The sequence below is a fragment of the Monopterus albus genome, unplaced genomic scaffold (assembly GCF_001952655.1).
Source record: "Monopterus albus unplaced genomic scaffold, M_albus_1.0 scaffold366.1, whole genome shotgun sequence".
NCBI classification, from domain to species: domain Eukaryota; kingdom Metazoa; phylum Chordata; class Actinopteri; order Synbranchiformes; family Synbranchidae; genus Monopterus; species Monopterus albus.
This window is the reverse complement of record NW_018128246.1, coordinates 62,058-85,743: the sequence shown is the minus strand read 5'-3', so window position 1 is coordinate 85,743 and position 23,686 is coordinate 62,058. Positions and strand designations below refer to the sequence as shown.

General features: G+C 40.5%; 1 protein-coding gene across 1 annotated transcript; it reads left to right on the top strand.

Annotated features, from left to right (window-relative positions):
- The first annotated feature begins 658 nt into the window (after positions 1-658).
- slc39a14 (solute carrier family 39 member 14) lies at positions 659-22,522 on the top strand. Its single transcript, XM_020585459.1, has 10 exons — positions 659-973; positions 6,894-7,084; positions 8,250-8,591; positions 10,804-10,981; positions 13,878-14,047; positions 15,975-16,097; positions 18,287-18,460; positions 19,247-19,488; positions 19,711-19,885; positions 20,975-22,522. The coding sequence occupies exons 3-10, from the start codon at positions 8,280-8,282 to the stop codon at positions 21,125-21,127; spliced, it is 1,527 nt and encodes a 508-aa protein (XP_020441115.1). The 5' UTR covers positions 659-973; positions 6,894-7,084; positions 8,250-8,279; the 3' UTR covers positions 21,128-22,522.
- Positions 22,523-23,686: the final 1,164 nt, after the last annotated feature.

The following is a 23,686-nucleotide window of genomic DNA, read 5'->3' as shown; positions in this document are numbered from 1 at the left end:
GCTCAATTACACTGACCTGAAAGTGGGAGAGCTTATCTTTTATTTAAACCTTAAACACTCCTCTGGTTTGCTCACACAGGTGTTTTGACTTATGGTGCACAGTTAGACCTATTCTCAGGACTGTGTGTGAGCTCCTTCCAATAATATAGGCAACTTTAATGTGAAATGTACCATTCTGCATACTGTACTTTTACTTTTGGTACTTTAAGTATAGGCTATTTTGATGCTAATACGTTTGCAATTTTAGGCAAACATTTTGAATGCCGGAGTTTTACGTGTAACAGAGTATTTTTACGCTGCGGTATTGATACTTAAGTAAACAATTGAGTATCTTTTCCACAGCTATGTGGTTCAATAAAGGAGGAAAATAACTTGTCTTGCAGTTCTCAATAACCACCGCATGAGGGAGACGCCGCCATTTTGAAAACAGTTAACGAACCTTGTAGGTCACCACTTAGAAAGATAAAAAATGCACTTTGAATCATATAATATAGGTCTTGACATAAAGTATATATTACAAATGAATTCAGGAGAACAGTATTTTAGGTGTATTTTTTTCTATTCCGAGAATACTAGCTTAATAAATAGAATATGACAGTTTGGTTATCTTAACCCACTCCCCTATTCAGAAGGTGGCGCTAATGCACCTGACGTTGCTTTCCAACCGCCAAAAAAGAAACAGAAGAAGAAGAAGAACGTCACCACTTCACTGAGCTGATCACAACCTCCACGTTACAGCTATTCCCTGGAGTTGCTGTTACCGTGGTTTGTTTGAAGGGGAGAACCGGATCTAAAAAGACACTATAGTCCATCTTTCAGTGACTGAACGTAGTGAACAGCTCAGGTGCTGCTTACAAATGGCGTTTTCTTTTACCTGAGTGCGCTATATCCGGTCCGTCGGAGCCAGGGGGACGCTGTTGGTGGACAGGAGTTGACGTCAAGCCTATTTTTCTGCCCCTAACAGCATCACCGGGTAAGATAACTGTAAAGGTTAATGAGAAGCTAGCTAACATACCCGGTTCTGTATTATATTAGTAACTGAAACTGTCTCACATTTGTCCGCTATGACATTTATTTACACACTGGCTGGTTCTGTACCTCGTTATCAGTTCGAGACCGAAGCTGAATCAAATCTTGCTGTAGAAGCTAACGTTAACCTTTTATTTCTCCATGTGTTTATTGAACAAAGTTAACGTTAACCTAATGCAGCTATATCATGTTGAAATGATGCGACTCCTTGACTTGTCCATTTAATCTTCACCACCAATCGGCGTATTTGTTTTGTTTTCCGAGCCTGTGTAAACATGTCTCTCTGCCAGTGGGCAGTCTTCTAGTCAGCACTGTTGTGCGTGCTGTTTCTCTGCTGCCCCTTAAAAGATAGTATTGTAAAGGCAGACTCCCCTTAATTTATCTGATGGGTGCACGCTATTCAATTAGATTAAGTCCAATTTTATTGTTATTGTGCAGAGCGGGCCTACATGTACAAAACCCGATGACAAATAAAAATGTAATATAGAGGACATATCATAGAGCAATGGTGAATATGTATAAATTCAGTGTGGACATAAAAAAAGTATACACTTGTGTACATACTATGTGTATATATAAATACAGTATGTGCAACATAAAGCTGAATAAAGAATTTCAAGTTATATTCAAGCTATGGAGTGCAAAATAGCATTGTGGATGGAGGCAGTGCAGGGTATGTGCAGTGTGGCTGGTAACCTATGGTCAGCAGTTTGACATGGCCACAACCAGTGGGGAAAGGCTGTTATTTAGCCTGCTTGTGTTGGCGCTGAGGCACCTGTAGCTCCTGCCTGATGGGAGGAGGGTAACCAGACTGTGATTATGGTGAGATGCATCTCTGAAGATGCCTTTCGCCCAGCGTAGACAGCGTTTTTCATAAATGTCCTTGATAGTGAGCAGTTGGGTGGTTTTCAGCCCCCGCTGTAGTGTTTTGCCACAGAGAATGCAGAGCTGTGGCTCTACCACATTGAGATGCTGTTTGTAATGATGCTGTCAGTGGTATAGTGGTGAAAGTCCACCAGTATCCTGGAGCATGTGGGATTTTTTCAGACCCTGCAGGAAGTTAAGATGTTGATGTGCTTTCTTCACTAGAATGGAGGCGCTCATGGACCAGAAGATCCTTAGAGATGAGGGCTCTGAGAAACTTAAAGCTGAGCAGGTTAAAATCTATAATGCAATGACAGTGGTGGAAAGTAACTTTGTGCATATAGGGGAGTACTGTACTTCAATAATCATCCAATTTGCAAATAACTCTTAGTAAGGCATAAAAATGTTTTTAAAAAGGATAAAGGAGAAGGTTATTTCAGTGCATGTACTCTGTGACTTTCTACTTCTGACCTCTAAGCTGGTCTCTGGGTAAAAGTGAGGGGTTGAGGCAGACCAGATCATGTCCCAAGCCCTTAATTTGATGGTGAAAGGTCCTTTGTTGTACACACAGGATGAGTGGAGCACATGGTCAATGTGTTCGGTGAACCGACATGGCAACCACAACCATCACTCCCTCAGCTAATGATGGTCTTGGTTGATGATTGTTCAGCCTGAGAACAGGGCAAAATAGTAATTAGGGGTCTTGTGTAAAGGCTGATGAGTCGATGCAAAGCTTTACCTGCCCTTCGCTCCAGTGGTATATAAGGTGACCTGAGATGAAACAGTTGAGTGTGCAGAAATGAGGAAACAATCCAGTCTGCACTGAGGACCAAGCTGCTTTGAATTAGAGAAGATCGAGCGAGGAGCAGTTGCTGTTTGTGTGTCTCTGTTCATTGAAGGTACAGTATGCTTTATTGTTTAGATTTAGCAGGAGAGATTACTGAGAGGAGCATTAAGGACAATAGTATGTTAATAGTGTGTGTTACAGTACTGAAGTAGATCACCGGACCTCATGGTTTAGAGCTAAAGCAGTTAGCTGCTGCTCTTCTTTGTTGTGATAGTAAACACAAAACTTTTTGTTTTTTAGAAAAACAAAACATACCACCATAGACTCTCTAACAATATAAAGATTGATGGATTAATGAATAAAGAAGAAACCAACCAGCAGATTAATCTATAATGAAAACAATCATTAATTAAAATCTTATCATGATACACAAGAAACAACTCAATCATAAGGCAAAGATTTGTTGTGCTGTACATTTGAATGAATTCGATTATGATTGAAAACCTATCGAATAAGATAAAGTCTTGACTTTTTGTCCTGTGGCAGTCTTTGTTCATTGCAGAAAAATTGGATTATTAAGTTGCCAAAGTAGACAGCAGTGTCAAGAATCAGTGGAAGGCATTAAATTGAATGTGAATGCAGACAGAAGTGTGAACACACAGTCTGCTTTCAGCTTTAATTAGTTCATACCTACAGACTGCAACATGTCAATTACAATACAAAAGATGTTTTAGCAAGGTTTAGTTAAAAATATATATTGACACCATGCACGGTGTGACAGTACAGCAGTGTTTTTTTTTTTTTTTTTTTTTTCTTCCATGCAAAAAATTGATTAAAAGAATTTGTTTGAAGTCAGGGTGTTGTGGAGGGTGTTGCAAAAATCAAGATCTTGAGCAAAAGTAAAAAAGCATGCGATTTGCGTGGTGGTTCTGTACCAACCACCAAATGTGCCCAGCAGATTAATGGATTATACTACATGTCAGACAGAAAACAGACCCAGGCAGAATATCAATACTTACTTTTGTTGCTGCATTGTAGAAAACAAATATCCTTTTTAAAATATTCTTTCTTATAAACATTGCTAAGACCCACGATATGTGACTCTGATCTCACGAGATTTAAAAAAAACATGTCAGAATATTTCCCAGTGGTTGAACACTGGCTATAATCTTTCATCATTATGAGGATATTTGATAACAAACATAAAACAAATGTTTCTATCAGTACCTTTATTAGCCTCGATTGAGATTGTTGTCCCTTCTGCACAATGTTGTGTGCTGATAATCGACGTTAATAAAAGCAACCCTTTTCTATGCTGACAAAGTGAAACTTTTGAAGTTGTTGGTTAGCTTGTCATCATATAGCACCTTTCAGTAACATGTTTATAATGTATATGGACTTGGAGTGGACACAGTTGGGTTACAGTAATGTTAGTAAAACTGTTAAGCAATCTGTCATGTACATGTCAGTGTTCAGATCTTTTCCATGCGTCATCCACAACCTGATTGTTGGACCAATGTTTGAATTGGCAGTGTATCCTGTGGGTAAAGACACAGCCTTGTATTCTGTTACGCTTGTGAACAGTCGGATTTTATCCCTGCCCAGTCAGCTGGTGAAACTGATGACGACGATAGAAAGTTCTCACTGAGTTGTGTTTACACACGGGTGCAGTAGCCGTGAGGTCGATCGAGTGAGTACTCAATCCCAGTGCTCCGATTTCATGGCGAAAACGGTGATAACGCACAGTCCTCTCCAAAAGTATTGGAATGGCAAGCCTATTAATTTATGTTTTGTGTTAAGATAAAAAAGGCACCTTTTGTAACAGGTCACCCCCAGTGTACAGAAACAAATTAATTGGCCTTGCCATTCCAATACTTTTCTGGGAGACTGTAATTTGTTTGTTCATGTCTTTCTCTCTTTTCTATATTCGTGTTTGCTTGTGGCTTGGCTGTCAGGCACCAGTTTTTACAGTTTCTCACAGGGCAAGGACTCCACAGAATGGAAACAGGACAAAGTAGGGCAAACTGGTGACTTTCTAAGCAAGGAGGGGGTTTTGAAGGGCTGAGCAAATTGGAGTCCTTCAGATTGTGTCAAAACCTTTTCCCATCCTCCTCTGCTGCCATCTTCCTTATAAACCTCACATTGAACATCATGACAGAGGCCTTCACTGTCGCGTCAAAGGACTAACGCCTCTGCTGCAGACTGCTTGTCTCTGCCCACCACCCTTTATCTCCACAACTGCAAATAAGCCTTGGACTCAGACTCCACACAGACACACACACATGCCACAAAAACATACACACTGCCCACCACCCTTTATCTCCACAACTACAAATAAGCCTTGGACTCAGACTTCACACAGACACACACACATGCCACAAGAACATACACGGTGACTCTGTGTGTGCACGCTGACATTGGTCTGACCCGACATGCTGACATTTAAAAGCAGTTTCTGGGTTGTTTTGTTTGGACCATAGCCACACTGAGGTCTACCAGTGAAGAAGGCCTCTGCTTTGGCAGGGTTTATATGGACCTGTATGTTTCTCAGAGCAAAAGGACTTGGGAGCATAAGTGCATGTGTATATTTGACATCTATACAATTATCATGGTCATGGAAGTAAGATGACAGGCACCAGCTAATCAGATATTCACTTGTTGTCTTGTTGTATACCGACTGCCTGGCCAATAATGGATTTTTGGAGCCCAATAACAATACTGATATTTGAGATTCAAAGATACGTTGACCAATATTTGTCTTTTAACATGAACAGACACTTTTTAAAGGTGATTAAATATCCTGGTAAAAACCATACAAATAAGTCACCCCTTACTTACAAACAATTATTTTGTTAAATATGTTCATTTTAGTTTCATTGCTTGTTTTATGCAGTTTTATCAGTCACATCCTCGCTGCATGAGACAGAGTTCTGAAAAGAGGTCGTCAGACCGAGTCAGGTTGTAATGTTTTCATTGCACTGCTCTTTTTCTTTCAGAGGACAAAACAAAACAAGAAACAAATATTGGATTTGACCCTGGTTTGACTGATAGCCACTGAATTATCCAAAAATGTATAATTTCGGTCATTTGGGTATTTTATTGACAGTAAAAAATCAAGAAAATTCACAACTTCCTGGCGTAGAATAAGAATTATTTTCATCATAGATTAATTTAGAGTTACTTTTGTTTAGTTTGTAAAATTCCAGCAACAGTGGAAATATACATCACTGTTTTCTTGAGGCCAGTCCTCAGTTTGCATGTGTTTTTTTTTTCCCTCAAACCAACTGAAGATATTCATCAGTTGGAGATTAATTACCTGTAGACAGACTAATATTTTCAGTATTTTCAGCACGATTATCCACCCCTATCTTCAGCCTGTGTTTCACTAACAATAGCAGCCAGCAGTAACAAGGCTAAGGTTCCGCTCTCTTGTAATTTCAGAAGGATTATGTAAAGGAGAACTGATGGAGAGAGGGGAAAAATATTTGCTTAAGAGGATTTTTTTTTCTATTTTCTGCACCTTGTTTTCCCCTGCTTCAGAATAAGGCATCATTAGAGCAAGAAAAGAGAAAGATTTGGGAGCAAGGGTCTAATTAGAGGGTGAACTATTAAAGAACTATTGTCTTTGCCTCCTCAGCTCAGAGATGTGGAGGGAGACAAAGGGAAAAACTTGGTGTCCAAACCCATATTGCAAGTAACAAAAAGGCAGATCTTTTTCATAAAATTGCTGCTATACACTCATCTCCCATTTCCACACAGCTCCTCAGCATAGACAGATGTTTATTGTTGACCACTGAGCAGCTGGAGTGCAGAGACAAGCTCAAGGGCATATCAGCAGTACATATACAGAGGGGAGGCTGTCACTCATTTATTTAGACTCCTGGCCTGTGGTGTTTTTAGACCAGAAGTCTTCTGGTCACCAGTTGGTTTCTTATCTGCAGTCTACAGAAAGTGGCAGCAGCTGCAGTGTTTCCATGTCCAGAGGTCTTCTCTATATATAGCTATTTTAGAACCAAGAGCAACTGCTCAGTGCAGTTTCAGAAAAGGAATGATGTGGTTTTGGTGCAAACTCAAAATTAAAGCTGGCAGCTGCTGTCTTTACTTCTTCACTGCCTCTTTTTTTCTGCCATCATTTCCTGTTTCTTTCTTCCTCACCACTGAGTTGTAACCTGTCTTATCTGTCTCTGTCTCTGTCTCTTTCTCTCCTCCACAGTCCGCTGCCCTCCTGAGTAGCTGCTCACTGCTCTCTTCAGGCATTTCCTCTTCTCTGCTCATTATTCCCCGACTCCATCTCTGCTCCCAGGTTAACCTGCCGGCATCACTCAACAAACTCAGAGCCTCAGGGCAGACAGACTGACTCAGGCGTTTTCACATTACCTATCATTAGAGGCCCTATAGGAAAAGGTGAGGGTTTTTTTACAAAAAATGAATGGCTGTATTTATTTACCTTACTATGGCATTTGCACCGGCTGGATGCGCTGAAATGAATTGGAGGTCTGTGTGTGGGAGCGAGCGATGACAGTGTGCCTGTATGTGGTGTATGAATGAAAGTCTGTCTCGGGAATGAAAAAAGGTGAACACACAGTCATTTGTGTAGTTTAAAATGCTGAGATAATCTTTTCCCACCCACACTGGTTGATTTAAAATATGAATTTTTTATCATTTGTTAATAGACAAATAATCCTGTGCACAGTTGAGGGCAGTGTTAATTGCTCATCCATCTGTTAGGGTACCAAGCCAGAGCAGGACAGAAGATATACTGTACAAGCATACAAAATTCCAGTACACACCACGTATGGCTTGTTGTAGTTTTGTTTTTCTGTTGCAGTTAAAAAAGTAAATGTTTGCCATGATGGTTACTGAGAATCATCAGAAACTTTACAAGCACACACCTGTTATAACAAAGTGGGCAAGCCTGAGGAAGCTACAATGTAAAGCACATTGGTCTCATATTTGTAGTCACATGTGCACTCAAAAAGCTGTATCTGTACTGATAGTATGATAAACTGGTGCATGTTTGGTTTTGTTTAAGGAAAATCTGTTGTATTCCTTTGCTGGTTATTTACACTGGAGTCACAGATGGTGTGGGTGTTGTCTGGTAGGTGTGTGATATAACTGGCGGCTGTTCTCATCTCACTAGTTTCCATTTCACTCTGTGTGCTTTGCGCTGTATGTCTAACAGCAAGTTTTAGGGTTTAACTTACCTACCAAACAAATAGATATTTATGTGCTTAACCTGCACCATGCAAGAGGAATTCATCACCTACTAGATGTTGGGCTTTTGAATACTAACATACAATTTTTGTGACTAGTTCCAAGTATTCAAGACTGTTGAGTACCAAAACGTGGCACCACTTCTGTATGTTGTTATGTAACTATGTGTTGAGCTGTGTTTGAACAACATTTTGTCTGCCTTGTCACGCACTTGAAGCCAGTTTATGACAACAGTTAAATCTGTCCGCCATTGGGAGCTAGCAGTGTTGTGAAGTCCAGCTTTTATAAGACTGTGGGTATTTGTCATAGGTTACAGATTTCTTTTTTTCATGCCTCCTCCTCCTCATATTTACAGATCAGTGGCCTCTAGCCTGGTGAAGAAGCCATGCTTGTCTGGTCTCCTCATGGCCGCAGCACGACCGCCATCACCCTCTTCCAGCCACTGCTGATGCTCATTCTGGCCCTGAAAGTACTGCTCTGCCCTTTGGGCTTAGTGATGGGTCAGGGGGAGAGTCACACCCAGTCTCCTCACCAGGTGCTCCAGGACCTGCTGGCCCGCTATGGGGACAACGGCACCATCACGGTGCCCCAGCTCCGATCTCTGCTTGCCCTGCTCAGCCAGGGTCAGGCTGAAGGCGACAGCAGCAATGAAGCTGAGACACCAACAACCACACCTCCCGAATCCAACAGCTCCAAGGTGAACAAAAATTTTGTCTCGTCTTGTGTTAGCACTTTGATCTGATGGTGTTCTCGATTGTGGTTGGTATGTCAAGTGCAAATTGAATCTAGCAACCACGTATTTTTATGTAGTTGCATGGTTTTAGATGAATCTGCATACAAGTGACATTTGGGGGAAATGATATAAACATACTGTAGATGTGTACTAGAGTTCGCAGTGAGGCGCCGCTACTGTTCTCCAAGCTTTGCTTTTGGTGTCTGTCTCTATAGTGTGTTAGATATAAAGGCTGTAGAGAGAATTTTGGGAACTGAAAGGCTGATCTGACTGGAAACATATGACATCCAGAGAAAGTTTCATAAAAGAAGAGTCACTTCTTCTGTTGTAAATGATGTACTTACCATATTAAGTATCTCTTCAGCATACTTGGGCCACCCTGGTCACATAGGGTTTACAGGGAGAGTACAGTCTTTTCCTGTATGGTTTTGACTTAACAAAGAGTTAGTGTTTGTGTAGGTGTTTGACTTTGAGAACAAAAGAAAAACCAAAGCCTTTGTTCAACAACAGTCACAGGTTTTTACTGAAACTCAGTAACACGTGTTCAATCAATCTGACAGGTGCATGTGACCTGTCAAAGACGGCTTTTTGTCACTGAACGTGTTGCATTCCTAAGTTCAAGCCTGCCTCAGAGGGAAGAATGCTTTGTTGTTTGCGCTGTGACTCACAAAATCAATCACTGAACAATTTATTGAACCAATTTTTTTGCTGCTTTCTTACAATGGACTTGATTTTTTTTTTAAGATATTTGGCAGAGTGATGAATCAGCTGTAATTATGTAGTGAGTTAGTATCAAAAGCCAAACTGCAGTTTTTCTGCTTCACTTTTTGAAATTAAATTCTAACTTTCTTCTGTGTCCAGATATGGGAATGGTGTATATACAGTACCAGCATCTCCTGTTTTCTGAATGTGGCCTTTGTGGTTTGATTTCTAAGATGATCTTACATAATTCAGTGTCTCTTCCGTGTACTGTACTGTGAGTTGAGCTCCAGGACGGCTGATCAAAGTTAGTCTAATTAACTCGGAGTGAAGTGCACACAGTGACTATGATACTAGGATTCACCATGGCAATGAGCAAATAAAAAGCAAAGCCATCATTTTAATTCAGCAAAGCTTGGAATATTACTGTGTTACGGTGTTTAAATGTGAAGACAGAGTGCTGTCTTTACACTGACTGACTGATCATAAAAGCAGTCACATTAGTAAAGATAGGTCCTGGGTAACAAACTGTTAGATCCTTTCCCCCCCAGCGCAAAACATTTCAAAATGAATATGATTCGATATTTGCTTTAATATGAGCTGTATAAGTGGGAAAATGAAACGGCTTCTTCAGACACTGCAGGAGGAAGGAAGAGGTTGACAGAGTCTGGGTTTGTTGATGAAAACCTGCCAGTGCGCAAGTTAGCTTCACAAAACAGAATCTGTAACACAAAAATAATTTTCAAATGTTGAAGAAAGGCTGATAATATAATATACAGCACAGTATTATTACAAGGGAGTTACTGAATGAGGATTCTCTTTTGCCTAATGATAAACAAGCTATTGTGAAATGTGCTAATAAATTAATCAGTTTCTGCTGCTAGAGCGGAGCTGAGAGGACAATGGAGGGAAGCTACACTAGGCATGGGCAATGGTTCAATGCCATCCTCCGTCACCGATGGCTGACACCCATCATGATGGCAAGTTGCCATCGTAATATAACGCCCCCCCAATGGGATCCAGTGGTCTGATTGGTTGACAGGTTTTGACCCGATCATCTGATGTTCACCTGCTCTGCAGCAGGTTACAGTGGGTCGCCAGGCTCATGTTGCCCAATTAAAAGTGAGTCAGCTTTGTGATACCAGAAACCCGCTAATCTTGCTCTGTGGTGCAGGCTCTAGTTCTACGTTGTTAATGAACTGGCTCTGTGATTGGCAGTTTTCCTTACATTTCCAGCATCCAATTACCTATGATTTCTTTTGATTAACTGAGTGTAACAAAGAATTTTCTCAAGTATTTTCAGATTTAATTTTCTGTCAGCAAAACACTAACAGTGTGCGTGTTGTAGTGCAGTTTAATTTGTGACAGATTGATAGTTGTGGATTCAGTGGGCACTCAGAACTCCATTTTGTTCTGGCTAAATCAGTTAGCAGTAATTTCTTTATGCCAACTGGCTGATCTGCCTTTTTATTTGCAGTGCTTGCCTGCAGACACGCTGGCTATTTACAGCATCAGTGAGCAGTCACAGCTGGATGGGCAGAGGTTACAGGAGCTGTGCCCCACCATGCTGCAGCAGCTGGATGCTGGGAGCTGCAAGACACAAAAAGAGGAGGGGCTGAGCAATGACACCTCCCCCAGGCCATCAGATGCTGAAGGTGAGGACTGACTTGTTACTTGGTGTTAAAATAAATTATTAATATCTCCTTGTGTTGTTAACACTGAAGATATTTTTCACATGTTCTTTGATTAATGTAAATCGTACATGTTGTATGTTACGTGATTGTTGAGTGTTGTGTATTTTTAGATTTACATTTGTGTTTTCTGTTGATCACCTTTTGCCTCCCACAGCTTGAGCTGTCTTTTTTTTTTTTTTTTTTACAGTTTCTTAATAGGTTATTTATAGTTATTCTGCACCTTTGACAGTGAGTACATTTCTCACTGGCTTGAAAACCAGCACATCCTTTAGACTCCACAGTTCTACTTCAGTCAGCATATCCAGTGATCTCGTCCAGGTAAAGACAGCAGGTACAAGAAAGCATCTCAGCTACAAACTGTTCCTTTCCCCGGCTGCTGACCTGCTATAACGCCATACAGATTGCTGACTGTACACAGGCAGTAGCTCTTGAGCACCCTGGAAATTGTGCCATCGACATCCAGCCTGAAGTTTTTGGAAATGTTCAGTGCAGCGTAGGCTATTGCTTAACAAACCTTTGGGTCCTTTTTGAATGGAATGTAAACTGACTTTGGAAAACATAGCTGTCATAAGAAGCTAGTGAATGACAAAACTTAGAAAGGTTTTTGAGCTTAAGGGATCTTTTTCCATCAAGGCTGCAGCAGCACTGAAATCCATAGGCAGCACAGCTTCTCTAAGAGAAAATAACAGCGTTCATTATGTGTGTGATGACTGTGAACAACAGTCTTCTTTTAGAACTAATGACACTGCGCTGTGTCCTTGCTAAGCTAGCACACAAATGTGACTTCTTATTTTTAACCCAGTTTATCTTATCTTTGACAGGTGGAGGACAAATGGCCCAGAGCTCTGTCTCTCTCTCTCTCTCTCTCTCTCCACAGACAAATTTGAGTTCCCTTATCATCCACTCATATACCCTCCACTCGCCTCACATCTGCCCCTGTAGGCAGCTTAGTTTGGCTTGAGAGCTGTCTTTCTTTGCCTAAGCTGTGTGGATCTGCCAGCAGCAGAGAGGCAGATGCTATGGAAAATCACCTCTGCTCCACATCTCACTGATTTTTATGTCCTGTTTGTTTGTCATTACCTCAGTGTAAGATCTTTGCAGATTTTCCAGAGATGAAATAACTGACAATTGCTGGTGTCTTCTCTTAAGACTGCCACTTGTGCCATTGGCCCCATGCCACTTTTTTAAAGGTGGCCTTTAACTGCTTGTTGTCAGAACTATTGCTCATTATTAACCTTTTCCAGCATTGACCTTCACAACAGCTTTAGTGTTTATTTGGTTCAAGTAAAACACTTTGGATGATTTACAGAATAACTTTAGAAAAACCTCTACACTAGGTCCAACTTAAAGACTGCTTTGCATTTCTTGGGGACTTCATTCAGAAAAAATACATATTTAATTTCAGTCCTGGGCCTCATATTTTGTGTGTAGATGCTGAAATGAGGTTTTAATTTGAAAATAGGGAATCTGTTTTCACTGCTACAACAATAACACAAAGCTCTACTTGTCATTGTGTAAATTACTTGTCAGAAATTATTAGCTGGATGATTCAGAATGTTATAAAGCTTTACAAGGACTGAGCAGAAGTCTGTGGTTATTAGGGCTCAGGCCACACTTCATCTGTGGCTTAGAATCTAAGGGTCATTGCATGTGTTTGATCACACTAGGTTTGTTTTAAAAGAAAAAATGTTTCATGTACAGCAGCATTACCAAACAGTTTGCATGGCAGTTTGATCTAATGTTACGCCTTCCTCTTCTCTCTAACCTTCCTGTCACTCCGACCCCAGTGTGGGGCTTTTCTTTCCTGAGCGTGACAGTGATCAATGTCTTCTCCCTCACCGGAGTCTTTTTCTTGCCGCTGATGAAGACGCAGTATATGAAATACGCACTCACTTTTTTCATCGCTCTTTCGGTTGGCGTGCTGTACTCCACTGCTATCCTGCAGCTGCTGCCTGAGGTTTGCCAACTGTTTTCATCTTTATCTATACATCTTTCCATAGCCCATAAGCCTTTGCTTTTCAAAAACACAAACACCAAACCTGAAAGCCTCTTTAGTTCACTGTAGTGTCACATGGCTGTTTTGAAAAGTAGTGCACCTTTGGCCAGGCCCTCCTTTCTCTGTCCACTGGTCAAAGCGCCTGTGTTTTCTCTCAGTGGTTTCTTTTGGCTTGAGTAAGCACCTTTTTGGTTTTGTTTTACCCTCCCTGCTTCACTGATCCTCCTGTGGTGTGTTTGTGTGTGTTTGTATCAGTGTCGGTGCTTTCCATTGAGATCTAGGTTAGCTATGAGGTTTTGCTTCTGCCACTGCAGCCTGTAGAATGGCTGAACAGACATAAGTGTGTCACTCACTATGGGTTTGTTTTTGCTTCAGGATTTGTACATTTTGTGTAAGGCAGTCATGGAGAAATGGCATCCTTCAGATTTAAATGTGCCCTCATATTAGCAGTGTTTCAGCTCCTGTTGTTGGGCTGTTTAAACTGTTTTGTGTCTGCAGAACTAGTATGTGCCCTGCCATAGTGGTTTAGATGAACCTGAGTGTCTATGGTGTGTGGGTGTGCTTGAAATTGTACATCAATTGCTTCCTCTCTCATATCAAAAGAAATGTATGGTGTTTGTGGACTGCTACATAGTCCAACAAATCATTATCTTCAAATGCAGATAACTGGTGTTTTCATTTCTGATGATCTGGTTTCAGTGGATGATGAGCTGCAGGTTGGTTTTATTCAATCCTCCCTTTCTTTTCAGGGAATTCGCTGGTTGGTGTTCTCTAATTGCTGTTCCTTACCCTGGGATTTAATCATTTCTGGACTAACTATCTTTTCCCCCTTCTGTTTCGTGCCTCCTCTCCATTGATCAGTGTGGGGTTATGGGATCCTGTGTGTGACACTGATCTCTCTGTGTTCGCTGGTCGGCGCCAGCGTGGTGCCCTTCATGAAGAAAACCTTTTACAAGCGCCTGCTGCTCTACTTCATAGCCCTGGCCATTGGCACACTGTACTCCAACGCCCTGTTTCAGCTCATCCCAGAGGTAGTGTCAGTGCCACTGTGCCTCACTTAGCTGCAGCTCCTAGTGCCTCAGTGCAGCGTTCTGTGAAGAGCATCGAATACTGATTTTTAAATACTGAGAAAAAATGCTGGAAAAACATTAATAACTTGTTTCATAATAATTGTTTCATCTCATTTAATGTGATATAAATATTACAGTAATTGGAATGACTTAGCTATATCATGTTGCCCAGTCACCATCAGTTTAAATGGAGCACCAAGCAAAATCTTCACCATAATTAATTACATTAATCTTCAGTCAAATTTGACATGGAAAATGCATAGTAATTGTTGTCAATGGACTTGTGGTAATATAATAAGAATGGATGAAACTGCTGCTAATGTTTATAGAAATTGGTTGAGAAAATGTTTACAGGTAAAATAAGGATATGGGAATCAGTGAGCTAAATTTCCAACTTCATCAGGTTGATGGAAAAATTGCAAAATTTCATAAAGCAGAAAATGTCAGGCAGTAGACAAATCTATATACTTTGCTATACTGCCCTTGCCCTTACAGTATTTATTTAAATTATTATGTGGTTGATTAAAGTTGAATGTCTGAAAATGTCCTATCCTGATTAAAGTTAAAATACTAAACAATATCTCTGGTCTAGAACCTAATTAATAAACTGTTAATTTCCAGTTATAGCTAATGGGAAATAATTCATTCCCAATATATATTTGCATAACTGTCTGTGCTGACAAGTGACCTGCCAGTCATCAGACAGGGGCCACCCACAGTGTGTGTCAGTCACCACACAGGGGCCCCCCACAGTGTGTGTGTGTGTGTGTGTGTGTGTGTGTGTGTGTGTGTGTGTGTGTGTTTGGTGAGAGGAAATGTTTTCCAGCCACAAACACACCCAGAGTTTCTCTTTACAAACGTTCGTGACATTAGTTGTACCGAGGGTTTATCTTTTTTTGTAAGCCGTTTTAGGTCAGTTTCAGAACATCGTGAACCTCAAGATCAGCTTTTTACCAGACAGAAGATTACATGTACATGCACATTAACCAGATTATTGGCAGGATTTCTGGTCAAGGCATTAACCATGTTACTGTAAATGTGCATTTACATTCATCTGAGCAATAATCAGTATTGTCTCCTGGAATACTGTATATACAATATGATGCTGCAGAGTACAACTACTTTGTGTGCCTGGTGTCTGAATAGAGTTTACCACAATGAGATTAAAAGTGTAGTTTTACAGCAGATATTTAGCTTATAATCTTTTACCATCAATTGATTTAGATTTCTCATTTATATGATATTAAAGTCAGGTTACTGAAGGAGTCTGAGGTTTACAGCTGCAAAGCTGTTGCATAATTCATTTTATTACAAAACTGTTGTGTAATCGCGACCCGGTCCCAGATAAGCGGAGGAAAATGGATGGATGGATGGATGGATGGATGTTGTGTAATCCAGTGCATCAGATCACCAGGGGAGTTTGTAGACTATTACATATGTAATTCAACATGTTTCTGAGGGCAGAAGCTGCTGTGGAAGAATCTCTGCAGTATCTTATTAAAAGGATGTCAGCCTTTAGTTGGATGTTACTGTTCACTTCTTCATCTAATGATGGACAACACTGAACCCATCCAAAAACATTCAGCGGGAGGAAAAAAATTTCCTTTTGATCACCTGCTGACATTGAACATAAACATGAGAAAATATTCTCTTTGCCAGAAATGAAACTTGATCTTGTCTTCAGACCGCTGACTACATAGGCCAGAGCTCAGAACAGTTCACAACCACTAACTGTTCATTCCAAAAGATTATGATCTTTACTTTTGACAGTGACAAATAGCATGTTAAAAATATGCACATTGAGTGATGTTTAATAGTAATGATAGGTATTAATAGGTACTATGAGTATTAATCCCAAGCTAACACAGTCTTCTTTCCTGCATGGCAGGCCTTTGGTTTCGACCCGATGGTAGATTTCTATGTGTCCAAGTCTGCGGTGGTGTTTGGAGGCTTTTATCTGTTCTTCTTCACTGAGAAGGTCCTCAAAGTGCTTCTCAAGCAGAAACAGGGGGTGAGTACACAACATGATTGATGGGAAGTTTGCTTCCTTTTGTTGTTTGAAAAGATTCAGTTGGTAAATTAATTATAATGCTAGTCTGCTGAAGTATTGGCCAGCCTTGGTTGTGTTCTAATGATGTCCCCGTACTCAGATACAGTAATAAGATTGAAATTATTGAAAAGTCAGTGAACCTTAATGAAAGATTTATTGTAAAGTAAATTGTAGCTGAGTAGAATTTTTATCACCCTACGTCAGTACAGATTTATTTTTTTGTCTTTATCCATTCATCCTGCAGTGTGTTTCAGGTAAGCACACCAAGCTATGTTGTTGTCAGGCAACCGAGTCTTAAGATTATTTATTAGCTGCTCTGGGCCCCATAACATGATGCAAGATTGTTCCTACTTGCTTTATCTGTTTCACCGGTTCAACTGCATGTTAGCTTTTTAGTAAATGACTGGTACATTAAAAACTCATTTGAATGTGGAATTACATGTTGTGTAAGGTGTAGTCAGACAGTGATCCCCGAGAGCTTGTTTGCGTTGAGCTTTTAGGGCACTGCATAGTTTTTCTGTAGACAGACATGTCAACATTCCTTGTCAAGTGTTTGCTTTTTTAATGCACTTCAGTCAGTGACACGTAGCTTCAAGCCCTCTGCAGTTTTCATTAACCCAGCATGCACCTCTCTGTATCAACCACCTCCCTCTGTACATACTGTATACGATATGTTCTTACGTGTCCTTCAGAATGGAAATCGTCTCTGCCCTTTTTTCATTAGTGCTTTGCATTTTGCACTGTTGATGTAGTCACCTGAAAGGTCTGTTTGATTGTTCACAGCCTGTGTCACCATTAACAGTCTAAGATCTCAAAGCTTGCCTGTGTTCTGGGGCAGAGGGCAAGGATGCCATCTTTTCCCTTCAGCTATTTTATAAAGAAATAGGCACTGAACACACATTAGTGCCCAGACAGGTGGCTGAGTAGTTTTTCAGGCAAAAATTGTTAATTATCAGGTTCCAGCTTCTGAGTTATTGTTGGTAAGTGAAGATTTTTATGTTACCTTGGGTGGCGGGACCTGCCAAAGACTATTTTCACCTTTTTTGACGTTTATCCCAAAAACAAAAAAAAAGTCCATTAATAAACTGATACAAATAGTCCTTGTTTGCAGGCATAACCTAATGTGATTGAACATCAGTACCCCCAACAGACTGTTTGCTCTTTTTTTTTTTTTTTTTTTGTACCACCACTTCAAGTTTTCAGTGATTTCTGCCTAGAAGTGGACAATCACAGCCACTGCTGTGGTGTGATCTGATCAGGCTGTTGTACCATGGTGGCTTCTTATCAACCCTTGCTCACAGGTAGTACTTATTTAAACAGTTTTCTAGAGTGGTAATAGAGATCTGTATAAACCAGTGGTACAGCACTGTTTCAGCTTGTAGATTATCCTCTAAATTAAATCCTAAACCAGACTGACTGAAATCACAGGCTGCAGACACAGGTTCAGCCTTGTAATGCTGCTGTTTTCATTCACAAGATGTAGCAGCTGGACATGTAGATGAGTGACTGTGGGCAACTTGCTCCACCTTGTGGTTGCTCTGCTATGGGCCATATGGTCCAGCCAACCTAGTTAACAGCTAACACATTAGCCTGCTGATCCAGTAACAGCAGCTCTTGGACCTGCACTGGCACCTGTGATGCTGCTGTCAGCTTTTTTTCTTTAACTGTAGAAAAACAACTAAAATTCTCTTTGTCTGCTCACTTTTTTAATGTTATGGGGGGACTGTAGTGTAGTACTGGGAGTAAGAACTGTTTGATTAAATGTGAAGGTTCCTGCACTTTCGTATTGTCCTTGAGTGAAAACATAATTTGAAAGAGGCTCAGACCAAAGTCTCTGAGGCAGGAACTCATGAGCAAAAATTTTATGTGACCTGGGGATTGGGTACATTTCTCTTAAATCACATGTATATGGCATTTTAACCTGTTGACTAGTCCTCAAGGAGCAAACAAAATGACTCAATAGCCATGAGTTGATGGCACATTCCTAAGAAGAAACAGCAGCACACAGTGCTCGAAAGTAATTAAAGCAGCAAGGAGCATCTTAAAGAAGGTTCAGGTTAATTTAAAATTAAAGGTTATCAAGAATTTCTGCCCACAATGTATCTATCAAAATCTGTTATTTGTTGATCACGGTTCGTGCTTCACCTCAGAGCCACGGCCACGGTAATTACCCCGGTGCAGAACACTACTCGACGCCTGACAGGGATGTGGAGGAGGGCGAGAAGGAGAAGCTGCAACACAATGGAGAAACCAGCGCTCTGGCACTGGGCAAGGTGGATGCAGGGGAGGGCGAGCTCATGCTCAGCCCTGCACAGACGCCACAGGTAAGATTTAGGTTTGGTGAGCAGAAGATAGAGTACGGTGAGAATGTAGGATTTTCTGTCTATATTTTCATACCGATTTTCTTTCTTAAACATTGAGACTGATTTCTGCCCATGTTAGAGGGACAAAGTTAAGCCAGAGTGCTGTCACACCTTTGATAGACTAGACTTTTACAACCACTGACAAAAATGACATGCCCAGTATCGTGATGCGACACCAGAACGGGATAGAACATACTGAGTCCTAAAAATGAAATGAAGCACTTCACTGCAGTACAAGAATATGACAGAAATTGGGTCATTAATTGGTCTTTTAATAACACTCAATGTAACAGTATATCAGTGCATGACAGTTCAATTAAAAATCACCCCAAAGGTGATTTAAGACAGCAGGTCTCAAACGCAGATTTGGGAAGAGTCACAGAATGATCAATTGGACTTTATCCAAAAGAGTTAAAGACAAAGAAGTGTTAAAACATTTTTTATTAAATGCCAGGTAGTTTTGCATCTTCAGGTCTTTTATATGTATTCAGATGACACAAGCTGAGAGGTTAAAAAGAGAGAACCCCTCCTTTGTTTGAACCACTCCGACATATATTGAAGATGTGACAAGGGATCATCAGAAAAGTTGGAAACCACTAGTTTAAGATGTACCTGAAAGAAATACTTCCAACTCTTTGTGCAGCCTAATTATCTCGTGAATTATTGACACACTGTGGTATTTGCATGTTGGTGCCCTGTCTATATGCATTTACTTCTAATGGGCATCCCACAATCTGTACACCCCAGGACTCTCAGAGCCCAGACAGCGGGGGGCGGTCCACCAGTGGAGGTGGCTGCTACTGGCTAAAGGGGACGACTTACTCTGACATCGGCACACTGGCCTGGATGATCACACTCAGTGACGGCCTCCACAACTTTATTGACGGCTTGGCTATCGGCGCTTCCTTCACCGCCTCCGTCTTCCAGGGCATCAGCACCTCCGTGGCCATCCTGTGTGAGGAGTTCCCCCATGAGCTGGGTGAGCAGATGTTTTCTAATGGCACGTTGCTGTCTTGAATGTCTGCCAGGCTGCTGGTCTACCCTGAAGACAATCTTTATATTCATTCAAGTGATTCTGTTTGTTTAGTATAAGGAGCTGTTTTTTGTATTTTATTTTTAAGTCCATAAAAGTTTTTTTTTTAACAGCTTGAAATATCAGTGCACCAGCAGTTCAGACACTGATGCATGTTCTTCTGTCTTTCTGCCACTAGGAGACTTTGTGATCCTGCTTTTTGCATACAGCAGGCTCTCTTCTTTAACTTCCTGTCTGCCTGTTGCTGTTACCTGGGCATGGGTTTTGGCATCCTGGCAGGCAACAGCTTCTCCCCGAATTGGATCTTCGCCCTGGCAGGAGGAATGTTCCTCTACATTGCTTTGGCAGACATGGTCAGTGTTTGGGAGAAAAAGACTGATGGGTGTGGTTGTTTAGTCTCATACCACAGCAGAATCCTGTTGATTCACATGATTTCACGCCATTTTAAGTTTGGTCACTTTTGGTCACTTTTGGTAAGAACCGCTTACCAAACAACAAAATGGACTGAAAACTTCAAAGTTTATCATTAGTACTTTTGAAGAATGTTCCCTATTGTCCATAATAATAAGTTTAGTGCTGCCATAGTGCACATGTGCAAGTTACTTAAGAGGACAAATGGGAAAAAGTCCAATGCAAAAATATAAGAAATTAAAAGACATTGCTATTCTACTGTATTGTGGAGGCTTTTATTTTGAAAAAGTGGTCCTGTGGTGTTTGATCATTATCTTATAAACTTCCAGTTTTCTTAATACAGTATATTCATAGTGATGTCTTCATATACACACAAAACAGTTACCTGTTTAAGAAGATAAACATAATGCAAGTTTATCAAGATGTGATCACTCAGATTACTTTAAAAAGGACCCCCAAAAAAGTTATCAGAGAAATCATCTCTGTCAGTCTGCACAGTTATTGGTGGAAGTTGTTTTGTTAGTAATTTCTACATTTTATGTTGTGCTCCTGTAGTTAAATGTCTCAGTTGGAATCCCATAGGTGTATATCTGTGTGAATAAATTTTAACTGCTAATGTAAAGATGCACTCCAGCGATGTAGTAAAGCACAGGTACAGTTCTCTTGAGAGACAGATATACAGATGTTCCAAATTGATGTACCAGCAGCTGAGATAACTTGACTCTTAGTCCATGGCTTGGTCAAACTCCAGAAACCTTTTATCCTACACTTAAAACAACTCGATGGCATCTTTTGTTACACCTTCCCTGTCTGGTAGAAGTCCCCATCTTTCAGACTCCATCTGCCAGAAGACATACTATTACAACTGGTTTCAGAGGCTGTGTAGTACTCCACATGACTAGCAAATTGAATTTGACATGTAAAATCGGTCTAGCTCTTTCCAGCTGAGAAGGAGCATGTCTGCTGCTTTGATTTCCCTGGTTATGTAGAAGCTGACAGGTTCCTTTTTCTCTCTGTTTTATGCTTCTCAGTTTCCAGAAATGAATGAAGTGAGTCGTGAGGGAGAGGACGCAGGTGGCAGCACCTTTCTCCTCACCTTTGCCATCCAGAATGCTGGGTTGCTGACAGGCTTCGCCATCATGCTCCTTCTCACCATCTATTCTGGACAGATACAGCTGGGCTAGCAGCAGCCACTGCAGGACCAGCACCAGCTCTGAGCAGTATGAACTGAAACTGGACCGTCAGCTAGGTTGTGCTCCTGGAACTGGCTGCAGAAGAAGGCAAACATTCTTCTCTTTATGTTCCACCCTTTTTTTTAGTTTTCACACCCTTGAGCTCTGGAAGTTTGGCTGCTGTGCGGCAGATATGCACGCTCCTCTGTTAAAAAAAAAAAAAAATTTGAATAGCTGTTCCCACCTGCAGTGGTATCGTTGACTGACATCACTGAGGCTTTACCCTTCTGTTCCAGACTTTCAATCACCAGGTTTGTCTTTCATTCCATACTAAAAACAAATCTTTAAGGACCTGAACTGGAATTTTAATCTAGCATCAATGTCAAACTGACTTCCAGCTAGACTCTGTTGTGTGCGTTATATTTTTTACATATGAAAAAGTACTAAATTATGAGTAAATTATGAGACTCTTAAAGACCAAAAATGGGCAGATCATTGAGAGTGGTGAAGGGCTACACAGTGACGTGGAGAAGGGTACACTTCATTCTTCTCAGTATGGATTTCTCTGCATCCTCAGTGTGCAGTTAAAAATTCTAAATGAACCCTGGTGAAGATATTTAAACTGACATAAAGTCCAGAGTTTGGTTTTATAGAGGCTTTTTCCAGATCAGACACAACACCACCCAGCATCAACAGCAGCATCTGTGTCCAACATAAATACAGTTTTGTATCATTTGCTTTTTTAAATTTCTTATATTCATGAGCTCAGAGTGCAAATCTCTAAACTTCACAGATCCCGTAGACTTTCCCAGAATGATCTGTTCTTTTACAGTATAGTAATTCTTAAAATACAGTAAGCTAAATCATGTGACAACATGCAATGGTCTGTGACCTTATCCTTATGAATCCTCCATAAAAATGACAAAAAAAGAAGTTATAAACTGTTTACTTGGAGGTTGTAAAACATCTACCACCATGAGGCCAAAAGTATGTGGACATACCTTTCACCCTTCTTTCTGTACTTTTGTTGTGAGACTTTTGTTTCTTTTTTTTCTTTTTTCTTTTTTTTTTTTAGGAAAAATGGTCATTAATTAAGATGGCAACAAAAATATCAACCTGGAGGCATGACGAGATTCAGGAACTTCTGTCTTGTAGAACTGGCACCAGAATTGTCAGATAAAGTTAAGGAACGGCAAGAGATTCAGTTGTTTATGACCAAATTAAAAACTGGCTACATGACCACATCACGTGCAGCCTCCTGCACGCTCTCACCTCGTTGTTGTGTGCTACATGTGTGAAAGGGCATCTCTGGACAAAGTCTTGACCTGATTTTGGAGGCGACAGTGGTGCAGTGGGTAGAGCAATCGTCTCCCAACCAGAAGGTTGAAGGTTCGAATCTTGGTGCCTGCAGTCCATATGTCGAAGAGTGTCCTTGGGCAAAACACTGTTGCCCCCGATGGTTAGAGCCGTCGGTTGAATTGGCGCCGCAGATAGCTGCCATCGGTTCTGTACCAGAAACAAATTCCTTGTGTGTAACATACTTGGCCAGTAAAGGTGCTTATCCTTATCCTATTTTGTGGACGTAGTCTGGAGTTCATGTGTAAAAATGGCTTGATATCATAAGCTGCTCCTAACCACCACTTGCTCTGCCTCCTATCATGTCGTGTTTCCTAGCGATAACTTAAACTAGGGATGCTTGGTTGCTAGAAACAGAACAGTGCAGGCTGATTAATTTCCATGGTTTGGAATGAGATGTTAAACAATGACATTTAGTGTCTACATACTTTTGGCCATGTGAACCAGTGTAAAATGGTTAATGATCTAAACCGTAGGTTATTTTTTGGTTCATTCAAGCAGCTCATTGTTGGTGTTTGTCATATTTGTGTAATGTGACTGGTTTCACTTTAACATGCTCGTAATTGTGGTCTTGTTAAAGAGGAAACAGCCTTTCCCAGCATAGCATCACCATTTGTGATGGTATTGTGAAACTACAAATCGGTGTAAGTTTGGTGGCTCGCTGGTGGTCCACATTTATCAATATCCTACAGATGTATTGCACAGATTCTTTTTTCTAAAATGTAATGCAGTGATTCATTTATTGCCAGAAGATAAAAACTTTTTCTTAGATTCAACATGAGCATAGATTAGAGCTGTATAATATTGTTAGAGATAGAAACTGGAAGAAATGATTTGCTGTTACATTTTATACACATACTGAAAGAACTAAGGTTTTCTGTTATTCCTGGATGGAGAGGGCAAGACATTAGCACAGGAACCACAAAATACAATGTTACTGCTGCTTGATATGTGTGATGTATTGGAGACTATTTATTATAGTTTAAGCCATAAAATATTTATTTTGTTTTACATCCAAGCAAAACTATTTGTTTTTACACCACAAACCAGGAAAGCTGACAAAATTCAATTTGTGTTTGTTGTTGTTATAGTGTTTTATTTCAGATAGATGGGACAGGTGTCAGAACACATACTAAACCCAGAGAGCATTGCACATTGAGACTGGATCAAATGGACACATAAAGAGTTTATGATCCGTTATAATAATCTAAAACT

Bases quoted from the DNA above. Each gene is read 5' to 3' on its own strand.
- slc39a14 (XM_020585459.1), top strand. From the start codon at position 8,280: ATGCTTGTCTGGTCTCCTCATGGCCGCAGCACGACCGCCATCACCCTC. The intron at 18,461-19,246 runs GTAAGATTTAGG...TGTACACCCCAG, and splicing joins GCCCTGCACAGACGCCACAG to GACTCTCAGAGCCCAGACAG. The intron at 19,886-20,974 runs GTCAGTGTTTGG...TATGCTTCTCAG, and splicing joins ACATTGCTTTGGCAGACATG to TTTCCAGAAATGAATGAAGT.